General features: G+C 48.7%; 2 protein-coding genes across 5 annotated transcripts; both read right to left on the reverse strand.

Annotated features, from left to right (window-relative positions):
- Positions 1-270: 270 nt before the first annotated feature.
- Positions 271-2038, reverse strand: CORT (cortistatin). The gene is given in 4 exon segments (XM_054440033.2): positions 271-553; positions 1625-1758; positions 1761-1845; positions 1847-2038. Coding segments are annotated over 4 exon segments (450 nt in total). The 5' UTR covers positions 1859-2038; the 3' UTR covers positions 271-334.
- Positions 421-21636, reverse strand: CENPS (centromere protein S). Of its 4 annotated transcripts, none has more exons than XM_054440050.1 (6): positions 20959-21636; positions 17556-17679; positions 16835-16868; positions 11152-11218; positions 9450-9626; positions 421-553 (listed from the first exon to the last, which is right to left on the reverse strand). In XM_054440050.1, the coding sequence occupies exons 1-5, from the start codon at positions 21007-21009 to the stop codon at positions 9486-9488; spliced, it is 417 nt and encodes a 138-aa protein (XP_054296025.1). In that variant the 5' UTR covers positions 21010-21636; the 3' UTR covers positions 421-553; positions 9450-9485. The 4 variants fall into 4 exon arrangements, with proteins under 4 accessions (XP_054296025.1, XP_054296036.1, XP_054296016.1 ...); XM_054440061.1 differs by lacking the exon at positions 421-553 and adding an exon at positions 1631-1766; XM_054440041.2 differs by lacking the exon at positions 421-553 and having other exon boundaries at positions 9083-9626.
- Between the last annotated feature and the right edge of the window lie 4936 nt (positions 21637-26572).

The raw sequence follows: 26572 nt of genomic DNA on the forward strand, positions 1-26572 counted from the left end.
AAATAAGATGTTATTCTGAACTCTTAATTATGTAGCCTTTAGCTATTTTATTTTAAATCAAAGACAGAGCTTCCCAGCACCATAATGAACATCAGAAGAAAAGCCCAGTGCCCGCACTCAGCACAGTCCAGTCAAACCACAAAAAAATCTTTATCAAAGATCTTCATTTTGGGTTCCAAATTACTCAAGACACATCAGTATTGGGCATTACTAGAATGTAAATAACAAACACTTTTCAAACGACTTGGGAAGGAGAAGAGGAAAGATCACTGCTGCTTAATACATTTTATTCAGGTCTGTCATTACACTTGCGTGAGTAATCATGGGTGAAGTTTTATTTGCAGGAGGAGAAGGTCTTCCAGAAGAAGTTCCTGCAGGGCATTCTGTCCCGGCGCGCGGATTGCCGGGGGGGTGCGCCTTCCTGCCGCCTGGCCACCTCCCGGGCTTCCTCTCCTATGAGGGGCCCAGCACTGGCCTGGGAGGTCCACTCAAACCACCAAGCGAGGAAAGTCAGGAGGCTGCTTTTCCTTATTCCTGCCGCTTCCTGCATATGCTTTTAAAGAGAAGCAGATGGCAAAGGAAAGAAAACTCAGCAATCTGGCTCAGGCAGCAAGCATTCAAAGATATGCAATCTCCTCCTTACTTTAAAAAAAAAAAAAAAAGATGATCTGAAAGACTACCCTGGAGAAAAGAGAATGAAAATATTAAAATGAAAAGATGCTCCATAGCAATAAGCCTCATTTCCATTTAAAGGATGAGGATGAGAAAATGAAGAGAATACCTTAAAGAAATTGCTCTAATTAGAAAAAAGGAAAAGTTGGTCATTTTAAGTCAAGGGAAAAAACCTGGTGGTTTTGCTCCACACTCTTTGCTAAGGTCCTTAATTAGAGGAGGTCAGGAAATCTGCCACTTTACCCCCAGTGACTGGCAGCTGAGAAGCCCGGAGTTGGATCGGGCTAATTTACTCATTCTCCCACCTTTGGCCACACTCCTGGATGTTCACAAGTTGCTTTCTGAGACGATGGGACTGAAACGTTATATTCCGGTTTTTCAAATTCCTTAGAAAGCTTCTGGGAGTAATCTGCTGATAAATGGCCTGCCTGAAACTCATCTTATAATTTTAAAGAAAAATCCATTTTTAATGCTCAACTTCATATACTCTTTCTTGGAACTTTCTCAAAATGGAAAAAAGATCAATCACCTCATGAAGTTACAAATTCTCACAACGGAAAATGTAATGATGCCAATTACTCTGAGCCAGTGGGAACCTGTGCTATGTATAACTGAAGGCTCTGGAAGGGCTGTCGCAGCTCCACGCCTGCCCTGCCGTAGACAGGTACACTCCCTTCCCCTTTCCCAGACACCCGATGGAGGGCCCTCCTTGAGCTGCACAGGTTTCCAGCAGGCTTCATGGGTTGGGACGTGTAACTGAGGATCAGTGGTCTGAATGCAGCATCCCAGTATCTCGGGCCAGCCAAGAACACTACAAAGTTCAGCCCTGTGTCCTGTCCAAGCTGTGAACTGCAACACACGTGCACACACACACACACACTCACCATGCAGGCCAAAAAGCCAACAAGAGACAGAGTGGGCTAGCGTGTGGCCACGTCGGGACTGTACTCACCTCGCTGTCTGGGCCGGTGGGGCCGCCCTCCAGAGGCAGGGCAGCGGTGGCCGTGGCCCCGGAGAGCAGCAGCAGCAGGAGGCCGGGGGGCAACGGCATCTTGTGGGCTGACTGGAGCTTCTCTCCCACCCTGCTGGCAGCCCTGAAATCAATGTTTTGGGGACTTGGGTCTCTTCTTTGGAGTTTGGTGGGTATTTTAAGCCCAATCTCCAGCTGTTTTTTGTGTCTATACATGTCTAACGCCTGGATCCTCTTCCCTCACGCAGTGACGCAGAAGCTGGAGCAATCAGTGCCCACAAAAGCGCTCTGGGGTTGGATCTAACTCCTTAATTAAAGCTTCAGGTCTTTTCCTGTCTTTAGAGCGAATTTGCTCTTATTTTGGAACGCATGTGCGCTTGCTTCTAGAGAAGTTCTGCTTCCTCGTAATTATGCCTATAGCAGGCAGGAAGCCGTGAGAACAAAAACAAGTGATTTAACATAATATAAAATTAGCCTAGGATAAGGAACTTGAATGTGAAATTGTGCCCATGTGACAGTATGACTGAAACTCATCCAGTAATTTCAGAGACATTCTTCCACTATGGGCAGAGAAACAAGGAGGCAATGGGGGCTCAGAGATGCTATGATCGTATCCGCTGGTTTCACCCAATTGTCGGCAGGGAGGCCCCAAGAATCGCTCCCAGTACTGCCTCTCAACCCAGCAGGCCAGACCCACCGTCCTCTAGGCCAGGCCTTCTCAAACTGAAGTGCAGACAGATCGCTTTGCAGGCAGGTCCTAATGCACTGGGGCAGGGAGGAGTTGAGAGCTGCATTTCCAACAAGCGCCCAGGCACTGCTGGCCCTGGGGCAGCCGGGCTCTGGCCCACCCAGGCTGGGGTGCAATGGCGCGCTCAACTCACTGCAACCTCCGCCTCGTGGGTTCAAGTGATTCTCCTGCCTCAGCCTCCCGAGTAGCTGGGATTACAGGCACCCGCCACCATGCCTGGCTAATTTTTGTATTTTTAGGAGGGACGGGGTTTCACCATGTTGGCCAGGCTGGTCTCAAACTCTTGATGGTCCAGTGTTTTCTTTTTTTTGAGATGGAGTCTTGCTCTTGTTGCCCAGGCTGGAGTGCAATGCTGTGATCTCAGCTCACCGCAACCTCCGCCTCCCGGGTTCAAGTGATTCTCCTGCCTCAGCCTCCTGAGTAGCTGGGATTACAGGAATGTGCCACCATGCCTGGCTAATTCTGTATTTTTAGTAGGGATGGAGTTTCTCCATGTTGGTCATGCTGGTCTCGAACTCCCGACCTCAGGTGATCCACCCGATTCGGCCTCCCAAAGTGCTGGGATTACAGGTGTGAGCCACTGCCCCCAGCCTGGACCAGTGTTTTCTTTTTGTTTTTGAATGCAGTCTCACTCTGTCACCCATGCTGGAGTACAGTGGCGTGATCTTGGCTCACTGCAATCTCCACCTCCCAGGTTCAAGCGATTCTCCTGCCTTAGCCTCCCAAGTACCTGGGACTACAGGTGCTGGCCACCATGCCCAGCTAATTTTTTGTATTTTTAGTAGAGACAGAGTTTCACCATGTTAGCCAGGCTGGTATCTATCTCCTGACCTTGTGATCTGCCCACCTTGGCCTCCCAAAGTGCTGGGATTACAGGCGTGAGCCACCGCGCCCGGCCTGGTCCAGTGTTTTCTAACCTGCTCCTGACCACCCACTTGTGGGTCATAGGCCAGTACTTTCCTTTCGAATGAAATTAAAGTTAGTGTGCATCACCCGTAGTAAGGATAAATAATGATTCGCATTGTGTGTGTCGGGTGTGAGACGTGCTGTTACTGCAGGGCACAGTCAGTTTGGGAAGCAGTGCCCAGCCCTGCCCTTGGCCAGCTCCCAGGGCTCTCTCTCCTCCTGAGGCTGGCACCACTGCTGAGAGTGCAGACCATGGAGTCCCTCTCTGTGCCACCTGCTGGTTCTTCCTCACAGGCCCTCATTGCTGAATCACACAGACAAATGCACAGACCCCTTTGCCCAACTGGACACTGATTAAAATCTGAAACATCCACCCAAACCTGCTATAGACAACCAGCATCCAAGCCAAGGCTATAAATTGAAGTAATGCAACCCAAAACTGATGGCACTTTCTAGAAGTGAACATATTTGTTTTCAGTTTTCCAAAGTCCTGGTTTACACCTTCAGCAGGGAAATCTCAATCTTGAATTTGTCACAGTCTTTTTGCTTATGTTAAAATCCTAGGTAAGATCAGTATGGCCTGCTGGCCAGAGGCTTATACATCGTATGTTGCTTCATATTTTATTTCTTTTGGTTTGTTTTGTTTTTGTTTTTTTTGAGATGGAGTCTCGCTCTGTCGCCCAGGCTGGAGTGCAGTGGCTCGATCTCCGCTCACTGCAAGCTCCGCCTGCCGGGTTCACGCCATTCTCCTGCCTCAGCCTCCTGAGTAGCTGGGACTACAGGCGCCCACCACCACGCCCGGCTGATTTTTTGTATTTTTAGTAGAGACGGGGTTTCACTGTGTTAGCCAAGATGGTCTTGATCTCCTGACCTCGTGATCCGCCCGCCTCGGCCTCCCAAAGTGCTGGGATTACAGGCGTGAGCCACTGCGCCCAGCCCGTCTTTTATTTCTGTACCAAAATAATTCCCACAAATGACACTAAAAATTTTGAGTTATATTTGCAGATGAGACATTCACAGCAGTTCAGCCAGCTTCTTTTTGTTTTTGAGACGGAGTCTTGCTCTGTCACCCAGGCTGGAGTGCAGTGGCACAACTTCGGCTCACTGCAACTTCTGCCTCCCAGGTTCAAAGGATTCTCCTATCTCAGCCTCTCGAATAGCTGGGATTACAGGCACGAGCCACCACGCCCAGCTAATTTTTGTATTTTTAGTAGAGATTTCACCATGTTGGCCAGGCTGGTCTCAAACTTCAGAACTCAAGTGATCCACCCATCTCAGCCTCCCAAAGTGCTGGGATTACAGGCGTGAGACCACCACACCCGGCCTCACCAGCTTCCTATATCGTTAGTCTAGTGTGCCAATTTTATTCGATGAGCTCATTAAACATTCTGAGCACCCAGTATGGAACTTGCAATACTACAAGGGACCCACGCCACCCACACCCTGACAGAGGTGTTGCAGCCTAAAAGAAATAGGATACATAGACACAAATAAAAGACAAGGACATTTTTCATGCGATAAGAAGTGTGCAAAGGGGAATGTGCTGCAGATTGGGGAAGGCTTCATGAGAACTGATAATGACTGTTTCAAGAAGGTGACAAACTTTAGGAGGTGGAGACAAGAGGATCACTTAAGCCCAGGAGTTCAAGACCAGACTGGGCAACATAGCAAGACCCCATCTCTACCAAAAAAAAAAAAAAAATTTAGCCAGGCATGGCAATGCACACCTGCAGTCCTGACTACTTGGGAGGCTGAGGCGAGAGATTCGCTTGAGCCCAGGAGTTCAAGACCAGCCTGGGCAACATGGCAAAACTCCATCTCTACAGAAATTAGCTGGACGTGGAGGCACATACCTGTGGTCCCAGCTACTTAGGGGGCTGAGGTAGGAGGATCACCTGAGCATGGGAGGTCAAGGCTGCAGTGAGCCAAGATTGCGTCACTGCACTACAGCATGGGTGACAGAGTGAGACTTTATGACAAAAAAAAAAAAAAGAAAAAATTTAGCCAGGTGTGGCAACACACACCTACAGTCTCGGGCACTTGGGAGGCTGAGGCAGGAGGATTGCTTGAACCCAGGAATTTGTGGCTGCAGTGAGCTGTGATTATGCCACTGTACTGCAGCCTGGGTGACACAGCAAGAGCCCATCTCAAAAAAAAAAAAAGGGCCGGGTGCAGTGACTCATGCCTATAATCCCAGCACTTTGGGAGGCTGAGGCAGGAGGATCACTTGAGCCTAGGAGTTCAAGACTAGCCTGGGCAACATGCAAAACCTCACCTCTACAAAAAAAAAAAAAAAAAAATACAAAAACTAGCTGGACATGGTGGCACACACCCGTGGCCCCAGCTACTTGGGGGGCTGAGGTAGGAGGATCACCTGAGCATGGGAGGTAGAGGCTGCAGTGAGTCAAGATTGAGCCCCTGTACTCCAGCATGGGCGGCAGAGTGAGACCTTGTCTCAAAAAGAAAAGAAAACTTAGCCAGGTGTGGTAACACACACCTGCAGTCTTGGGTACTTAGGAGGCTGAGGCAGGAGGATTGCTTCAGCCTAGGAATTCATGGCTGCAGTGAGCTGTGATTATGCCACTGTCCAGAGCAAGAGCCCATCTCAAAAAAGAAAAGAAAAAAGAAAAGGCCAGGTGCAGTGGCTCATGCCTATAATCTCAGCACTTTCAGAGGTTGAGGCAGGAGGATCACTTGATTCCAGCCCAGGAGTTTGAGACCAGCCTGGGCAACATTCTGAGACCCTATCTCTACAAAAAAAAACCCCAAAAAATTAGCCGGGCATGGTAGCGCATGCCTGTAGTCCCAGCTACTCAGGAGGCTGAGGCAGGAGGATCGCTTTAGCCTGGGAGGTTGAGGCTGCAGTGAGTCATGATTGTGCCACTGCACTCCAGTCTGGATGACAGAGTGAGATGCTGTCTCAATGAAAAAAAAAAAAAGCACAAAGTCTCTGAAAGTTATACAGCTACTAGGGCTGCAAACCCAAGATGCAAACCCAGATCTTTCAACCTTTGGAAAGTCTATAGTATCTATTCCCTAAACTCTTCTTGATGAGATTTTATTTTATTTTATTATTTATTTTATTTTACTTTACTTTTATTTTAATTTATTTTATTATTTTGAGACTGAGTCTCACTCTGTCACACAGGCTGGAGTGTGGTGGCACAATCTCGGCTCACTGCAGCCTCTGCCTCCTGGGTTCAAGCGATTCTCCTGCCTCAGCCACCCGAATTTATTTTATTTTTTAGAGTTGGGGTCTTGTTCTGTCACCCAGGCTGCAGTGCAGTAGCACAATCACCTCACTAAAGCCTTGAACTCCTGGGATCAAGCAACCGTCTGCCTCAGCCTCCTGAGTAGCTAACTGGGTCTACAGGCATGCATCACCATGCCTAACTATTTTTTATTTTTTTTAGAGATGGGTCTCACTGTGCTGCCCAGGCTGGTCTCAAACTCCCAGACTCAAGTGAATCTCCTGCCTCAGCCTTCCAAGTTGCTGGGACTACAGACACAAGCCACTGCACCTGGCCAATATGGAGTTTAAAGAGTGCTTATCCTAAAATGAAACTGCTAACATATGGGCCTTTGGCTGAACATGCTAGGATGGAAGGCTTTATGATTCACTTTTCATTCACTGATATGACACACAGATATTATAATTAACATAAGAACAAGTGCTGAGCCATTTGCAGACCCGAAACCATGATGTGTGAACTCGGTGCCCTACTACGGCCATAGCTTAGCGCCTCCCTTTGAGAGTCAGGCTTTGGGGTGTCTTTTGCTGATCATATTTGGGCACAGATGGTGTAAATTCTACTCCAAATGAATGCCGTTTTCTCTACCCATTCTAGAGTGAGCGGCCCCAAATGTGAACACTGTCTCCTGACTATGGCTGGGTGACCCTGGGCAGCTGGTGAACCTCATCAAATTTCCATTTGCTCATTAAGGTGGAGAATCAGATCCACGCCGATCAAGTTGTGGAGATCAGTGGGGTAATACACGGAGTACCCAGCGGGTGCCTGGCACACAGAAAGGGCTCCACAAACCCTTGCCCTTTCTCTTCACCATACTGCCGAAGGGTAAAGGGAAAGGCATGTCTGGACCTCTAAGAAATCCAAAGGCATGAGAGGACAGTAGGACTGGCACCCTTGGGAGCGTTTTCTCTCACAAACGAAAACAGGATGACATGCCGAAGTGTTCTGATCTAGCAGTCCCAGATTTCCCCTCAGGAAAAACTTCCCTGAGCAGAACCATAGCTTCATTACAAAATAGAGAAAAGTCACAGACGGCCAGGTGCAGTGGCTCATGCCTGTAATCCCAACACTTTGGGAGGCCGAGGCAGGAGGATTGCCTGAGGTCAGGAGTTCAAGTCCAGCCTGGCTAAGATGGTGAAACCCTGTCTCTACTAAAAATACAAAAATTAGCTGGGCGTGGTGCCGCGTGCCTGTAATCCCAGCTACTCAGGAGGCTGAGGCAGGAGAATCGCTTCAACCCAGGAGGCGAAGGTTGCAGTGAGCTGAGATCACACCACTGCACCCCAGCATGGATGGCAGAGCAAGACTCCCTCTCCAAAAAAAAAAAGTCACAGACACTGTGTTTCTAGAGAAAATCACTTTTAAAGAGTAAAGGCTGGGCTGGGCCCAGTGGCTCATGCCTGTAATCCCAGTATTTTGAGAGGCCGAGGCGGGTGGATCACAAGGTCAGGCGTTCAAGACCAGCCTGGCCAAGTTGGTGAAACCCCGTCTCTACTACAAAAATTAGCTGGGCGTGGTGGCGGGCGCCTGTAATCCCAGCTACTCAGGGGGCTGAGGCAGAGAACTGCTTGAACCTGGGAGGCAGAGGTTACAGCGAGCCAAGAGCACGCCACTGCACTCCAGCCTGGGCAACACAGTGAGACTCCATCTCAAAAAAAAAAAAAAAAAAAAAGTAAAAGCCGGGCGCAGTGGCTCAGGCCTGTAATCCTAGCACTTTGGGAGGCCAAGGTGTGTGGATCACAAGGTCAAGGAGATTGAGCGGTGAAACCCCGTCTCTATTAAAAATACAAAAATTAGCCAGGTGGGGTGGCATGCTCCAGTAGTCCCCGCTACTCAGGAGGCTGAGGCATGAGAATCGCTTGAACCCGGGAGGCAGAGGCTGCAGTGAGCCGAGATCACGCCACTGAACTCCAGCCTGGGTGACAGAGCAAGACTCTGTCTCAAAAAAAACACAAACACACACAAATTAGCTGGGCATAGTGGTGCACGCCTGTGGTCCCAGCTACTTGGGAAACTGAGGCAGGAGATCGCTTGAACCCAGGAGGCGGAGGTTGCAGTGAGCTGAGATCACGCCATTGCACTCCTGGCAACAGAGCAAGACTCTGTCTCACACACAAAAAAATAATAAATAATAAATAATAAAATAAAAAGGCTGGGTGCAGTGGCTCACGTCTGTAATCCCAGCACTTTGGGAGGCCGAGGTGGGTGGATCACGAGGTCAGGAGTTCAAGACCAGCCTGGCCAAGATGGTGAAACCCTGTCTCTACTAAAACTACAAAAATTAGCCAGTCATGGTGGCAGGTGCCTGTAATTCCAGCTACTCCGGAGGCTGAGGCAGAGAATTGCTTGAACCCAGGAGGCAGAGGTTGCAGTGAGCTGAGATCGTGCCACTGCACTCCAGCCTGGGCAACAGAGCAAGACTCCGTCTCAAAAAAAAAAAAAAAAAGTAAAAAGGGCCATTCTCAAACATATGCCCTTTTACCTGGTGATCAAAGGCGGCATGTGTTTAAAAACAATATTAGTAACCAGAAAAGCTAAATAAATATAGCTTTATTCATCTTTCAGAGATTGTCATTTAGCCTAGAAAATTACATCAAAAGATGAACTGATTTTTGCTTGAAAAAGTCAACCATGTTTAATTGCTCACACAATTTTAATTACAATAGATGTAATTTCTAATATATACCATTCCATCACACACCATTTTTATGTTCTGGAGTGAGACCTGGGAGTATTTTGCTTAAGACTTTCTCATTCTCTAAAACTAGCTTTTGCAGTTAACAATGTGGAGAATTCAGCACAAAAAGCACCCTAGCCCAGACTTTTTATTTTATTTTTTTAAATCTCTATTTAACCCTTCAAAGTTTCCTTTGCAGCCATATGCATTTCTAGGTGGCTCTACCTGTAGAAGGCTGCATTTTCCAAGCGGCGAGGGACTTTAATTCTCACTTTCCACCACTCCAGCCTCTGCTGGCTGCCTTGAATTTTTGCTTCCATCCTCTGACTTCTTTTTCTTCTGTGCTTTTCGTTCTAGGTTAATCTGAGCAATCTCTTCACTTTTGTCTGTGATGTATTTTAGCTATAAAAAAAAAATCTGTATTTATATCTGGCTGTAACCATTTTATAAACCTAAATAAACAAACAAATGAAACTAAACCCTCCACAACCACCTCTGACTCAAAGAATTTGGGTAGAAAAGCCAAAGCCTGGGTTACATTTCTAAGAATTAAATGCAGCTTCAATTTTTTTTTCTTTTTTTAAAAATTTTTTGTAGATATGGGGGTCTCACTATGTGGCCAGGCTGGTCTTAAACTCCTGGGCTCAAGCAATCCTCCTGCCTTGGCCTCCCAAAGTTCTGGGATTATTGGCACGAGCCACTACACCTAGCCAATAAGTTGTGTTATTAAGAGCTGTGGCCAGGTGCAGTGGCTCATGCCTGGAATCCCAGCACTTTGGGAGGCCAGGGCAGGCAGATCATTTGAGCCCAGGAGTTTGAGACCAGCCCAGGCAATGAGGTGAAACCCCGTCTCTACAAAACATACAAAAATTAGCCGGGTGTGGTGGCATGCACCTGTAGTCCCAGCTACTTGAGAGGCTAAGGTGAAAGTATCACTGGAGCCCAGGAGACGGGGACTGCAGTGAGCAATGATGCGCCACTGCACTCACCCTGGGTGACAGAGTGAGACCCCGTCAAAAAAAAAAAAAAAAAAGTTGTGGCACACGCCTGTAATCCTGGCATATCGGGAAACCAAGCGGGGAGGACTGCTTGAGCCCAGGAGTTCAAGACCATCCTGGGCAACATAGAGAGACGGCATGTCCAAAATTTAAAAAAAGAAAAAAAAAGTTGTGAGCATTAAATAATATATGTAAAATAGTATCTGGAAAAGCCCCTGTAAACTGCTATACAAATTCATTCATTCAACAACTATTTATTGAGCCCCTCCTGTGTGCCAGGCACACAGGTGCATTCCAGGCGACACAAATGGAGAGAGAACAAAGAGACAAAAGCCCCTGCTCTTGTGGGGCCCACATTCTACCCGAGCCATCTAGTGCTTTAATGTCCAGCATTACACTCAGTCAGGAAATCTCCCCGCTGTCCTGGCTCTGCCACTGGCCAAAGCCACTAGCCTGGGATGACCAGAGTATCTCTGGGTCTTCACCTGAACAACGGAGGCTTGGTCAAATGATTTCTAGACTTGAAAATATGGAAAACGTCCTGCCTATCCAGCCATACAGAAACTCCTTCCATATCTGGCCCATTCGGAGAATTGTGAACACAATAACAAAACTATCCCTACAGATTAGCCTGTGAGCAGTCTCTGACATCATATTGTAAATGAAACATGGGACCAAAGTTTTGAGGTATTACAAAAAAAGGCAAATTATAAAATCCAGAGAGTGCTGATTAGAAAATTTCAAATTGGCTTAGCAAGATCCATCATAATGAAAGCAAGACTGTAAATTACAGGCAGGTCTGAATGGTTCAGCCACCTCTAGTTTCTAATGCAAGGTGCCCTGGGGAATACTTCATGGCTTCGAGTGATTGATTGGGAATAATGTATTCCGATGGGAAAGGGGAGTGAGGAAAGAAATTCATCTCTCACCAGTGAATTACTCCTCCTGGCTAAGAGCTTCACATCTTCAGTGTTAATTGTGGTTCTTTTCGCATGTCTGCAGAAAGGGCAAAAGCAAGTCACCAAAATGTTTGGTATTATTTAAAGTTTTGATGAAACACAGAAGTTCACGGTCAGACTTCAAACTAGCAGGGATCTCTAAGTAGCCCATCCTTTTAGATAAAGGGCATTAAGCAAAAGTGACACAAAAATTAGTGAAGTTCCTAAGACCCCAATTAAGTAAAGAGATGGAGAATGCAGAGGCCCATCTCTCCACCTCCGCTTAGGGCCAAGGGTACCTGAAGCATAAGAGCACAGACAGGAGGCTAGGGGCTTACAGCCCTTCCAAACCTGGCTTGCTTGGTCACAGCTAAGGCCACAGAAAAATCAAGAAGCTCAGTGTACAACTCTAGTGCAGAGAAAATGGACCTCACGATACAGAGGGCACCTGCCTCAATAGACATTAAACAGAAGAACAAAGAGAACCTCCACAAAGGATGGCTTTACTTAGGTCAAGATCCTAATGTTCTCCAACGGCTAACTTACAGGAAAAAGCATATGCAGACGCCTCCTAAGGCCCCATTCCCAACAAGTAGTTAATGCATTCCCTCCGCCATAACCCAGGTAGAACAAAGAACATCCTTCTTTTTTCTTTTTCTTTGAGACAGAGTCTCGTTCTGTCGCCTAGACTGGAGTGCAGTGGCACGATCTTGGCTCACTGCAACCTCCGCCTCCCAGGTTCAAGCAATTCTCTGCCTCAGCCTTCTGTGTAGCTGGGATTACAGGCGCCCGCCACCATGCTCCGCTAATTTTTTTGTATTTTTAGTAGAGACAGGATTTCACCATCTTGGCCAGGCTGGTCTTGAACTCCTCACCTCATGATCCAGCTGCCTCCCAAAGTGCTGGGATTACAGGCGTGAGCCACCATGCCCGGCCACAAAGAACACCCTTTAAACTGGAGTCTGCTTCTTGCTCACAAGTTGGACTCAAATTCTCATTCTAGTCCTTTTATCTTTGCTAGGAAAGGTAATTTGAGATAATAAGCTCTATTCAATAATATATTACTCTGATTACACCCTTCTTCCATTTCTAACTTCCCCACAAAATACACAGGTACTTTGTAAGCAGGAATAAATAGGAATCTTTGCATCCTTAATAACTAGCAAACTGGCCAGCACACATGTTGAGTCCTCACTGAACAACTGCTGAGTTAAAAGATAAATTCAACACAGAAATTATTCGCCATCATTTGGCCAAATTAATCCTTCACATTCTGCTAAATAGACAAATATCACGTGTCATCTCATCGTGATTGACAATATCTGCTTGTCATGAGATTAATACCCACTTCAAGAGATAATTTTCTAATTAGCAACCTGCAAGGACCAGGACACAGGGGAGAAAAAAGACAGAGGTGACATAAGAGCAGCCACAAAGAATGAGGCCAGTCCACAGATGTTCTGGGTGGAGAAATGTTAAGCACGCATGGACAGGGTGGCCCAGTCTCAACCTCAAAACCAGGCTGCTCTGTCTGTATTTACATTCTTCTTAAAGTACAGTAAAGGGAATAAGCACAACGAACTGTTTACAGCGTGAACTTATCTGTTTACAAGAAAGCATTTAGGAAACAACAATCTCAGTCCTCTCCACCACTTCAGCTTGGCATCTGCTATCTCTGCACTAAGGCCCTCAATGGAGGGGCAGGGCATCCTCTGCCAGCCACTGCATATCACAGACTCTCCTAAGTCAAACCTCCAACTCCAGAAAATTACTCTAGCTAGGAAAAATCAAAAGCAATTTTTCATATAACACACTTTGTAACACAGGCTTTAAAGACGATTCCCAAAAGTTTCCAGAATGTATTTCCTATAGAATATCTATCTTCTTCAAAATGTTTGATTGTGAACAATACTAGGAGACTAGAGATTTCAAAGCTAAATAAAGAAATTCACAACTCAGGCCAGGTGTGGCGGCTCATGTCTGTAATCCCAGGACTTTGGGAGGCCAAGGTGGGTGGATCATTTGAGGTCAGGAGTTCGAGGCCAGACTGGCCGACACAGTGAAACCCTGTCTCTACTACAAAGACAAAAATTAGCCAGGCATGGTGGCGGGCACCTGTAATCCCAGCTACTTGGGAGGCTGAGGCAGGAGAATCGCTTGAACCCAGGAGATGGAGGCTGCAGTGAGCCGAGATCACACCACTGCACTCCAGCCTGGGTGACAGAATGAGATTCCATCTCAAAAAAAAAACAAAAAAAAAAAAACAATTCAGATTGGCAGTTGCTTTCCAAAGTCTGCTAGTGAACTGATTATTTAGAATTTAATTGTGTATTCTCTGGCCAGGCATGGTGGATCACACCTGTAATCCCAGCACTTTGGGAGGCCGAGGCAGGCGGATCACCTGAGGTCAGGAGCTCGAGACCAGCCTTGCCAACATGGTGAAACCCCATCTCTATTAAAAACACAAAAATTAGCGTGGTGGCATTTGCCTGTAGTCCCAGCTACTCAGGAGGCTGAGGCAGGAGAATCACTTGAACCCGCAAGGCAGAAGCTGCAGTGAGCCGAGATTGAGCTGCTGCTCTCCAGCCTGGACGACAGAGAGATACTCTGTCTCAAAAAAAAAAAAAAAAAAAAAAAAAAATTTGGCCAGGCACAGTGGCTCATGCCAGTAATCCTAGCACTTTGGCTGGCCGAGGCGGGTGGATCACCTGAGGTCATGAGTTTGAGACCAACCTGGCCAACATGGTGAAACCCCGTCTTTACTAAAAACACAAAAATTAGCTGGGCGTAGTGGCAGGCGCCTGTAATCCCAGCTACTTGGGAGGCTGAGGCAGGTGAATCACTTGAACCCAGGAGGCGGAGGTTGCGGTGAGCTGAGATCGCGCCATGGCAATCCAGCCTGGGCGACAGAGCGAGACTCCATCTCAAAAAGAAACAACAAAAAACACAAAAAAACAGCCCCTGCTCTCAAGTTTCCCTCTTGCTCCAAAAAAAAAGAAATAAGAAATAAGAATTTAAATGTGTATTCTCATAGAAACTTCTCATAACAAGCTCACCAAAAAGAAAAAAGATGCCGGGCACAGTGGCTCAGCTCATGCCTGTAATACCAACACTCTGGGAGGCCAAGGTGGGAGGGTCACTTGAGCCCAGGAGCTCTAGGTTGCAGTGAGCTATGATCCTGCCACTACACTCCAGCCTGGGTAACAGAGAGATCTTGTCTCAAGAAAAAAAAAGAAAGAAAAGAAACAAGAAACAAGAAAACAAATTTGTCCTAATGAAACAATGTTACAAGTACTCAACTAGGTTCCCAGGCCAGCCTACAGAGACTATGTAACATATAGTTGACTTGAAACAGTCCATCTTTCTCAAACTGGGGTAATGATAGTCTTGGGAGTAGACAAAGTGTGACAGGGGCAAATCAAATCCACAAAATAACCAAAGCTGACCTTCCAGGAATATCAATTTTATTCAGGGATAAAACAATGCTTTTTTTATGAAAGCAAACTGGAATTCACACAAAAGATGAGTCTTCAAAGGAAACCTGTACTTGTGGGTTGTGCTAAGAAGAGGGGGTGCTTCCCTGCCTCTGGCTGCACCCCAGACTCCTGGAGCCTCATCACTGGACTCTGGACTCACTCAGTTCTCAGAGCCAGCCTTTCCACAAACTGTTTTTTTTTTTTTTTTTTTTAAAGAGACAGAGTCTCACTCTGTCACCCAGGCTGGAGTGCAGGGGCACGATCTCGACTCACTGCAACCTCCACCTCCCTGGTTCAAGCAATTCTCCTGCCTCAACCTCTTGAGTAGCTGAGATTACAGGCGCACGCTGCCATGCCCAGCTAATTTTTTTTTTGTATTTTAGGAGACAGGGTTTCACCCTGTTGCCCAGGCTGGTCTCAAACTCTTGAGCTCAGGTGATCCACCCGCCTCGGCCTCCCAAAGTGCTAGGATTACAGGTGTAAGCCACCACGCCCGGCCTCCACAAACACTTTTACATAAAAGATGTCGCCCTTCCTTGTGGAGCTTATGGTCTAAGTCACACACACATATGCACGCACTCACCCCTTTCCCCACCAGTACCCAGCAAAAGAAAATCAACTGTTTGCCAGGCATGGTGGCTCACGCCTGTAATCCTAGCACTTTGGGAGACTAAGGCGGGCAGATCACTTGAGGTCAGGAGTTCAAGACCGGCCTGGCCAATATGGTGAAACCCCATCTCTACTAAAAATACAAAAATTAGCCAGATGTGGTGGTGCATGCCTGTAATCCCAGCTACTCGGGAGGCTGAGGCAGGAGAATCACTTGAACCCAGGAGGCAGAGATTGCAGTGAGCCAAGATTGCACCACTGCACTCCAGCCTGGGCGACAGAGTGAGACTCTGTCTCAAAAAAAAAAAAAAAAAAAAAATCAACCTTTTACGTACTTTTAAAAACACAGAATATCTGAAAGCCTAATGTGTTACCATGCTCTAATTTCATTTTTTAAATAGAATTTTTACAGAAGTATTTTCAGGCTGGGCATGGTGGCTCACACCTGTAATCCCAGGACTTTGGGAGCCCAAAGCAGGACTGCTTGAGCACAGGAGTTCAAGACCAGCCTGGGCAACATACCAAGACGCTGTGTCTCTAATATAAATATATATGTATGTGTGTATATATAATTTTTAAGTATTTAAATTTTTCATTTTTTTTTCCCCACAGCTAACAAAGAAATAACAAGTAAAGGTGATCAATATCTTTCACCAGGGAGGAGGGCCACACATAGGAGGTAACTGCCTGAATCAGCAATGACTAAGCCACACGAGCTATCGGTGTCCCTTCATACTATCTTATCCCTTTTGGCCAAGCTGAAGATGCTAAGCGGTTTTCAGGGACGAATATCCACAGGAATAGGACAGATTGAGAGCTTGCCGTCCGAGAACCCACTGCTTTAATTCATTCAAAACACGCACCCGAGAAACAAAGAGCTAACGGGAACAAGGTGAAAAGTAAGGGGTGTGGAAGAGGCTGGCACCGAATCCAAGTGGCAGCAAATTAGAACGCTTTCGCCCTTTCAGGCCTTCGTCATTCAAATTGCTTCATAAAAGCAATTTGGTGCAATTGTTTTCAATTACCTGCGGTACTAATTGAAGAGCTGAGCATAAATCACCTGTAAAAGCTGAGGCTTTAGCAGCTGAAAGCAAGTCACCCACTTTCCAAGGAGTGCGTCTTACTAGGAACAAATGCGGCAAATGAAAACCCCTGCCTGCCATTCTGTGTACACCTGCGAGCAATTACCACCGCGGACACGCCGCAGCCCCCTCTGCAGAGGGGCGGCCACCCCCACGCACCATGTTCTCAAACCCTGAGCAATCAAACCACCCGAAGACATGGTTTTTAACACAGGCACCACCATTCAGGGTACTGGAGATGGTATTCACACCTTTTTAACTTGGGACTGAATAACTTGGGTTCTTTAACAAAAAAATACTTGGAAAACTTCAAAAAATGTTCAAATAAGTCTGAATCACCGTGATTGAGGCAGGCGTCATGTTCTTGCAGAACCATGATTAGAGACAAGCCTCCACAAAACACACGGAAAACTGAATAGCTAAAGCTCTCCTGAAATAACCCACCAGATGGAGAGGCCCCAAAGAGCTACACAGACGCAGTGTCGGATAATCAAGTTCTCTACCCACCTTGCAAACATTTCAAGGTCTTTGGCAAAATTTTCTGAAAGAGAAAAAAAAGATACACACTTTAGGCACCCTCCCATCTAATTTCAGAAGCAGAAAAAGTGAAGCCTTGATTTCTACAGCCAGTACAGTGACTTGACTAATACAACAAACCCTCTTAAAGGTGAAAGGAGGCATTTCCAGCAGCCCCGCCATTCCATAAGAGCCTGTAGCTTTTTATTCATGACGATCTCCTTGTCCTTCCCAGAGCCCTTCAGCCCTCATGGCAAGTCTTCCGTTAACTGTGACTGCGCCTTTGGTTTCTAGAAACCATCCTTTAACTTCTGCTACAGTTAAGGCTTGTGAGGTCTTTCATTTCCCCTCTGAAGTCAAGCAAATACCAATGCTACAAGCTCAGCTGTCAAAGAAACCATGGGTGATATAAAAACGTTATAAAGCACTGAAAAAAAGAATTTAATGTCTAATGTTCCAGCCATCAGGGCAGTTTAAAACAATAAAATAAAGGCGTTAATGCCCTATGTTAGTGTAATAGGAAAAAAATAGTTCTTCCCATAAAATATCCACATCTCGCAGCCAAGAGAAGTGTTTCATGAATAACGCATGATGATGATGATGTTCTTGGTCTGCTGGTCAGACTCGCCACAGCTCCCACCCACGCACTGCTCCCAGGTGAAATCAACCTTTGGGGTTTACAGACATGGCTGGGGAGGCCGAAGCTTCATACCACACTGTCGGAAAGTCAGCTCCGAAATGGCCGCGATGGTCTGTTTGCTGAACTGCATCTCTTTGTCCAATGCAACTTCCTCGCAAAGACAACCCACAGTATAGTGAACTGCTGCCTTTAGCCTCTGGGGAAAAAAAATCAAAGTATTTCATGGGTAAGGTTGCAAATAAGAGCTTTTCACGCCTTAAAAAATTAAGACCAAGGAGAGGGTCTGCTCAGCCCAATCCCTTTGGTGCTTTCCATAATGGCTGAGTGGCTTTTCAAGTGTACTAAGTTAATGAGACCCACTGGAGTGTGACTTGTAGAAACATTACTTCCTTGTTAATGATTATGATTTATGTCAGGTAAAGACAAGAAATTAGATGGCAAGTCAGTGGGGAGACAGGTCAGACTGGTGCCTGCCAAGGCCGAGTGGTTTCACTCACTTATTCCAAACTATCTGCAGAGCTCCGACTGAGTAAAGGCATATGCTAGGTGTTTGGGAAACAATGAAAAACCAGGCAGGGAACTTTGCCCTTAAGGCCGTTAATCAACAATACAGAAGGATCCCATCCCTCTGCTGCAAGCCCCTGGGCAGCCCCAGGCCTGCATGTCACAGAGGACAAAAGTACAACACGGGAAAGGCTCAAGAGGGCACACCCACCCCTCTCGATTTGGAGGGTTAAGAGGCCACCTCCACGGGGCCCTCACTGCTCCTTGGCAACCCTTTTCAGTACTGAAAAAGATCTCTCCGCCCCTTGCAGAAAATTACCGAGAGGGGATGATGAGCCTCAATTGCAAGACAAGCTAAGCAAGGGTCTCGGCCACGTGTCGACAGAGTTCTGTTGAGCCCACCTGTGGGTACTCTGCCTCGGTGCCGAAGACACAGCTGAGCTGCACATGATGACAGCTGAACCCACGAGGGCATAAAATCTACCAGCAAGTGTTCAATGCATAGGCAAGAGGAGGAGGAACTGCCAAAAACACAAGTCCAGGACCTCAGGATAGAGGCCAGACAGATGAGGAGGGCATCTACCTTCCTGAATTTCTAGACCTCACAAGACGAGGTAAGCTGAGGCCTCTGGCAGGAGAAGCCAAAGACCCATCAACCTCGGAGGCACAAAGATCACAGGTGTGATCACTGCACACTACAGCCTCGAACTCCTGGGCTCAAGTGAACCTCCTGCCTCAGCGTCCTGAGTAGCTGGGACTGACTACAGGCCCACATCACTCTGCCCGGCTCAAAGTCAACTTTTTTAGGTATGGGTGGGGGTCAGGGTACAGGACATGAATTCTTCTGAATGCTCTTGGCTCCAGGAATTTTTCTCAGACCTTCCTCCTCCCCCTCGCCTCCCCCTGGCTGGGCTGGGGGTATCACTGCACTTAGAGGCTACATCACTAAACTCCTCAAGGGCAGGACCCTGTCAATTTTGTTCACTGCAGCCTACCAAGTGCCAAGAACAGTTAGTTATATGAATGGGGGGAAATCTTCTACAAGCTAATCACAGCTGAGGGGCAAATTTCTCAGACCATCTTTGCAGCTTCATCTCATCAGTAAGCATTTGTTCGTCTACTGAGAACCAGGCTCTGTTCTAGGGACTAAGAACAGGCTGGACACAGTGGTTCACACCTGTAATCCCAGCACTTTGGGATGCCAAGGCGGGCAGATCACTTGAGGTCAGGAGTTCAAAACCAGCCTGGCCAACATAGTGAAACATCCGTCTCTACTAAACATACAAAATTAGCTGGGCATGGTGGCAGGCGCCTGTAATCCCAGCTGCTCAGGAGGCTGAGGCAGGAGAATCTCCTGAATCCGGGAGGCGGAGGTTGCAGTGAGCCGAGATGGAGCCAGTGCACTCCAGCCTGGACAAGAGTGAAACTCCATTTAAAAAAAAACAAAAACAAAAAAACCAGGGTACGCAGGATCAAAGATGACTAAATGCAATGCACCATCCTTAACTGAATGCTGGATGAAGGAAAAAAGACAGTTAAACATCTTTAGGACAAGTGGGGGCACTTGACGATGCACATTCCATAGACTTTTATCAAAATTAATTGTCCCACTTCCTGAGTGGGACAATTTATTGAAATGATGTAGTAGGAGAATGCCTTTTTTTTTTTTTGAGATGGAGTCTCGCGGAGTCTCGCTCTGTCGCCCAGGCTGGAGTGAAATGGTGCGATCTCGGCTCACTGCAACCTCCGCCTCCCGGGTTCAAGCGATTTCCCTGCCTCAACGTCCCGAGTAGCTGGGATTACAGGCGCCTGACACCACACTCGGCTAATTTTTGTACTTTTAGTAGAGAGGGGGTTTCCATGTTGGCCAGTCTGGTCTCGAACTCCTGACCTCAAGTGATCTGCCCACCTCGGCCTCCCAAAGTGCTGGAATTACAGGCATGAGCCACCGCGCCCAGCCAATGCCTTGTTTTTGGGAGATGTGTACTAAAGAATTAAAATGTAAAGGCGAAGTGTCAAAATATCTGCAATTAATTCTCCAATCGCGGGGAGCGGGGAGGGGGGAAGCATGGGAGCAAACAGAGCAAAATGCTAACTAGTGGTGAATCGAGGTGACGGGCATCTGGGCATTCTGTACCATGTTCTTGCAACTTTTCCTAAGGTTTGAACTTCTCAAAATACAAGGGGCAGGGTAGACAGCTGCTGCAGTGTAACTTTGTAGAGAGGAAACTCCCGCGTCTGGAGCTCATTCCCGCGTTTCTTCAGTCCGTCCTCTTTAAGGTCGCCACTCCGGGTCTTGCTTTTCGCCTCTTCACGGCAACGTTCTCAGCCTCTGACGCCCCATATGCCCGCCGCTGATGAAAGGAACGAATGGGATGCCCGCAGCTACCCTGACAGGTGGTTATTCTTATAACGATTTTGCAGAGAAGAAAATTGCGTTTGGGCCGAGTCAGTACGATCACGAGTTGGCGGGGCGGAGATTCGAACCCACATCTAAGGACGAGCTCTGGGCCTGACTGGTCCGCACCGCGTCCCTGCATCAGTAACGAGGGGTCGACGCCTCCAGGGCCAGCGTTCCAGAGCTCCGGCCCGAACCGCCCACCACGCTACGGGCGTCACCTGAAGTGTCTAATGCCGACGTTGTACCTTCACGAAAACCCCATCTGAGAAGGGGAAACCGAGAATTCATCGCAAAGCCAGAAGATGACCTCTCGCCGCCGGACCCCGGCGCCCGCACGCTCCCCTAGAACCGCTTCCTCCCCAGCCGGCGCACGCCAGGGTCCTGCCGCGTTGCCGCGGAAACCGCCTCCCAGCACCACCCGCGGCAGTTGAGCCAACGCATGCGCAGCCGCGGGGGGCGCCCAGGGGCTGGGGGGCCGATGAGAAGCCGTCAGGGGCTTCCGGGTACTTTTCTGTCCGGAAACTCGACGCCGTCCTGCCACAGCCCAGCCCGACCCCCGTTTTCCTGTACCTGTTGGTAAGAGAATCTCTGCTGCTCCTCTGTCTCCGCCTCCTCCTCCATCACTGCGGGCCGACCCTGGGCAAACGCAGGAGGGCCGGGAAGGGGCAGTGGTGCGCGGCCAGGTCGGATTTTCCCGCCGCGGCGCGGGCGACGGGCCGCGCGGGCGGACAAAGTACGCAGCTCCGCCCTGCCTCGCGCGCCCCCTGGCGGCGCTCTGTTGAGGGGACTCCGCCGTCGGCCTCCAGCCAGCCCCCTGCTCAGCTTGCTCTGCGGAGGTGGCCGGGCGAGGCGGGGGCATGACCACCGAGGTCACTGCTGCACCCCAGAGCCTGATTCAGCGCCTGGCACAGCGCTGAGCACCACTCTCCGCGAAACACGTGTGCGCATAGGTGCAAAGCCTGTTCCAGTCGGGTGTAGAGGATGCATAGCCCACGATTTACAGATCATGTAACGCAGTACACATTATCAGGAACTCCATGCACCTGTACCTCAGGTGTGTCTTGCAAAATCCACCATCAACTTTATCATTCTATCACCAACAATAGCGTCACAAAGACTACAATGAGTGAACGCCCCGCGACCTCATTCAGCGAGTGGAACAGGAACTGCCTTGTTGCCATGGACAGGAGTATAGTTCTGACACGTGTTACTGTTTTTCCTTTATGTTAACAATGAAGTGAAACCATCAAACCCAATTTTGGTTTGTTTTTATTGTAGTTTTTTGAGAGGCAGGGCCTCGCTCTGCCGCCCAGGCTGGAGTGCGGTGGCACGACCAAGGCTCACTCTAACCTCCACCTCCTGGGCTCAGGTGATCCTCCCACTTCAGCCTCCCAAGTAGCTGGGACCACAAGCCTGCATCAGCGCACCTGGCTAATTTCTATTTTTTGTAGAGACCAGGTCTCACTATGTTGCCCAGGCTGGTATGAAACTCCTGGCTTCAAACAATCATCCCATCTCAACCTCCTAAAGTGCTGGAATTACAGGTGTGAGCCACCATGCCCTGCCTGTATTTCCAGGTTTTTGTTTTGTTTCATTATTTTTTATTGCCTATATTTCTGTATTCTGCATTTGTCACAAGCAGGTGCTACTTTCAGAACTGAAAGAAAGCATATAAAGCCACTCTTTGTCTTCCTTTCCCAGGGACTTCCCTCAAGTTCCTTAAGCTTGCCAAGGGCTGAAACCCAGATCAAAGCTTTTTGGAGGGATCAGCCTTCTGAGGACTTTCCTCTGTATCTGCTCAGTGGGTGGCACCTGGAAATGACAGGCACTTCTCACCTCTGTCCACTGCGCCCTGTGGGCATCCCAGTCTACCTGGACAGTCCTCCAGCCCAAGCAGGGCAGGTCTCTTGACGGATTCCCCTAATGGGCAGCATGGGGCCGGGCAGGGCAGGCCATCCAGGGTGAGCCCAAGCCTGCAGCAGGAGCGAAGGCCGGTCGCTGGTTGGTGAGCAGCCCCGCTCTAGAGCACACTGTGGCTGCAGAGCCCAGCTCCCTCCCTCGAGCCTGGTGACCCCAAGCAAGTCCCAGGACCTGGCCAAGCTTCATGTCCCTCATTTATCAATTGGGGACAGTAGTTCCAACTTCACAGGGCAGGTGTCAGGTTTTAAACAATTGCCTCATAGAAGAGCTAAAGAAATAGTAACAATTCGTCCCAGGAAGTTCCTGTGCTTTGTACCTGTGTGTTCCATCATTTTAAAGCAGTTGCTCCCCAGGATTAAAGAACATTATTCCAGTGACATGTGTGCAATACAGAGGCACTTAAGAGCCTCAGAGGCCAGGAGCGGTGGCTCATACCTGTAATTCCTGCACTTTGGGAGGCCGAGGTGGGTAGATCACTTGAGGTGAGGAGTTCGAGACCAGCCTGGCCAACATGAAGAAACCCGGTCTCTACCAAAAAATACAAAAATTAGCCGGACATGGTGGCACATGCTTGTAATCCCAGCACTTGGGAGGCTGAGGCAGGAGGATTGCTTGAACCCGGGAGGTGAAGGTTGCAGTGAGCTGAGATCGCACCATTGCACTCCAGCCTAGGCGACAGAGCGAGACTCTGTGTCAAAAAAAAAAAAGGTCTGAGAAATAGGTCGAGGGCTGAGGTATTCAATTACAGAAAATGGAACTGGGTGTGGTGGTTCAAGCCTGTAATTCCCAACACTTAGGGAGACCAAGGCAAGAGGATCACTTGAGCCCAGTTCAAGGCTATGGTGAGCCATGATTACACCACTGCTTTCCAGCCAGGGTGACAGAGGGAGATACTGTCTCTAAAAAAAATAAAGAACGAAAAAAGGATATATTAATATTTGGTTGAAACTTACTTGATGAAGTAGCCCTGTCATCTGGCCACTAGATGTCAGTGTTGCACTACAGCGTGAAGCAAGGCCGGGGATGCCCGCTGGCAATGTTGCCATGACACTGAGCACTTTGCACTTGTCCTCGCTCTAATATCTCATCTGCCCTCAAAAGTAGGTGCTGTTAGCCCCATTTTACATGAGGAAACAGGTGAAAGAACTCTGCCCAAGGCTAAACTACTGGGAAGTGGTAGAGACCAGATTTGATTATTAGCAGGCTGGTTTCTGAGTTTCCAGTTTATCCACTGCCCTCACCATAAATAAGACAAAGACCTTGGTGGATTTCTTTAATCCTTTTCATCTGCATTAAGGAGGGTTCCATAAATATTTAGTTCAATAGCAATTACTTACTTTTCTTAAAACTGCAGTTTTAAGTGGCCGGGCGTAGTGGCTCACTCAAACCCGTCAATCCCAGCACTTTGGGAGGCTGAGGCGGGCAGATCACCTGAGGTCAGGAGTTGGAGACCAGCCTGACCAAAATGGAGAAACCCCGTCTGTACTAAAAATGCAAAAACAAAAAATTAGCTAGGCGTGGTGGCGCATGTCTGTAGTCCCAGCTACTGGGGAGGCTGAGGCAGGAGAATCGCTTGAACCTGGGGGGCGGAGGTTTTGCGGTGAGCTGAGATCGTGCATTGCACTCCAACCTGGGCAAACGAGCGAAACTTGAAGGGGTGGGTTGCCCCTCCACACCTGTGGGTGTTTCTCGTTAGGTGGAACGAGAGACTTGGAAAAGAAAAAGACACAAAGTATAGAGAAAGAAATAAGGGGGCCCAGGGGACCAGCGTTCAGCATATGGAGGATCCCGCCAGCCTCTGAATTCCCTTAGTATTTATTGATCATTCTTGGGTGTTTCTCGGAGAGGGGGATGTGGCAGGATCATAGGATAATAGTGGAGAGAAGGTCAGCAGATAAACACGTGAACAAAGGTCTCTGCATCATAGACAAGGTAAAGAATTAAGCGCTGTGCTTTAGATATGTATACACATAAACATCTCAATGCCTTACAGAGCAGTATTGTTGCCCGCATGTCCCACCTCCAGCCCTAAGGCGGTTTTCCCCTACCTCAGTAGATGGAACATACAATCGGGTTTTATACCAAGACATTCCATTGCCCAGGGACGGGCAGGAGACAGATGCCTTCCTCTTGTCTCAACTGCAAAGAGGCGTTCCTTCCTCTTTTACTAATCCTCCTCAGCAAAGACCCTTTACGGGTGTCGGGCTGGGGGACGGTCAGGTCTTTCCCTCCCACGAGGCCATATTTCAGACTATCACATGGGGAGAAACCTTGGACAATACCTGGCTTTCCTAGGTAGAGGTCCCTGCGGCCTTCCGCTGTGTTTGTGTCCCTGGGTACTTGAGATTAGTGAGAGGTGACAGCGTGCTGGCAGTCCTCAAGCCCTCGCTCACTCTCAGCGCCTCCTCTGCCTGGGCTCCCACTTTGGCGGCACTTGAGGAGCCCTTCAGCCCACCGCTGCACTGTGGGAGCCCCTTTCTGGGCTGGCCAAGGCCAGACCCAGCTCCCTCAGCTTGCAGGGAGGTGTGGAGGGAGAGGCGTGAGCGGGAACTGGGGCTGCGCGCGGCACTTGCGGGCCAGCTGGAGTTCTGGGTGGGCATGGGCTTGGTGGGCCCCGCCCTCGGAGCAGCCGGCCGGCCCTGCCCGCCCAGGGCAATGAGGGGCTTAGCACCCGGGCCAGTGGCTGCGGAGGGTGTACTGGGTCCCCCAGCAGTGCCAGCCCACTGGCGCTGCTCTAGATTTCTCGCCGGGCCTTAGCTGCCTTCCCCTGAGGCAGGCCTCGGGACCTGCAGCCCGCCATGCCTGAGCCTCCCATCCCCTCCGTGGGCTCCTGTGCGGCCCGAGCCTCCCCCATGAGCGCCGCCCCCTGCTCCACGGCGCCCAGTCCCATCGACCACCCAAGGGCTGAGGAGTGCGGGCGCACGGGGCGGGACTGGCAGGCAGCTCCACCTGCAGCCCCGGTGCGGGATCCACTGGATGAAGCCAGCTGGGCTCCTGACTCTGGTGGGGACGTGGAGAACCTTTATGTCTAACTCAGGGATTGTAAATACACCAATCAGCACCCTGTGTCTAGCTCAGGGTTTGTGAATGCACCAATGGACACTCTGTATCTAGCTACTCTGGTGGGACCTTGGAGAACCTTTATGTCTAGCTCAGGGTTTGTGAATGCACCAATGGACACTCTGTATCTAGCTACTCTGGTGGGACCTTGGAGAACCTTTATGTCTAGCTCAGGGATTGTAAATACACCAATTGGCACTCTGTATCTAGCTCAAGGTTTGTAAACACACCAATCAGCACCCTGTGTCTAGCTCAGGGTTTGTGAATGCACCAGTTGACACTCTGTATCTAGCTGCTCTGGTGGGGCCTTGGAGAACCTTTGTGTCAACACTGTATCTAGCTAATCTGGTGGGGACGTGGAGAACCTTTGTGTCTAGCTCAGGGATTATAAATGCACCAATCAGCGCCGTGTCAAAACAGACCACTCGGCTCTACCAATCAGCAGGATGTGGGTGGGGCCACATAAGAGAATAAAAGCAGGCTGCCCGAGCCAGCAGTGGCAACCCGCAGGGTCCCCTTCCACAATGTGGAAGTTTTGTTCTTTTGCTCTTTGCAATAAATCTTATTACTGCTCACTCTTTGGGTCCACACTGCTTTTATGAGCTGTAACACTCACCGCAAAAGTCTGCAGCTTCACTCCTGAAGCCAGCGAGCCCACGAGCCCACTGGGAGGAATGAACAACTTCAGACGCACTGCCTTAAGAGCTGTAACACTCACCACGAAGGTCTGCAGCTTCACTCCTGAGCCAGCGAGACCACGAACCCACCAGAAGGAAGAAACTCCGAACACATCCGAACATCAGAAGGAACAAACTCCAGACGCGCCACCTTAAGAGCTGTAACACACACCACGAGGGTCCGCGGCTTCATTCTTGAAGTCAGTGAGACCAAGAACCCACCAATTCCGGACACATTAGGGAGTGGTGATGACTCTTAATGAGCATGCTGCCTTCAAGCGTCTGTTTAACAAAGGATGTCTTGCACAGCCCTTAATCCATTTAACCCTGAGTTGACACAGCACGTTTCAGAGAGCACGGGGTTGGGGGTAAGGTTACAGATTAACAGCATCTCAAGGCAGAAGAATTTCTCTTAGTACAGAACAAAATGGAGTCTCCTATGTCTACTTCTTTCTACACAGACACAGTAAAAATCTGATCTCTTTCTTTTCCCCACAAAAGTCCATCTCAAAAAAAAAAGAAAAAAC

Source organism: Pongo pygmaeus, chromosome 1, assembly GCF_028885625.2.
Source record: "Pongo pygmaeus isolate AG05252 chromosome 1, NHGRI_mPonPyg2-v2.0_pri, whole genome shotgun sequence".
Taxonomy (NCBI): Eukaryota; Metazoa; Chordata; class Mammalia; order Primates; family Hominidae; genus Pongo; species Pongo pygmaeus.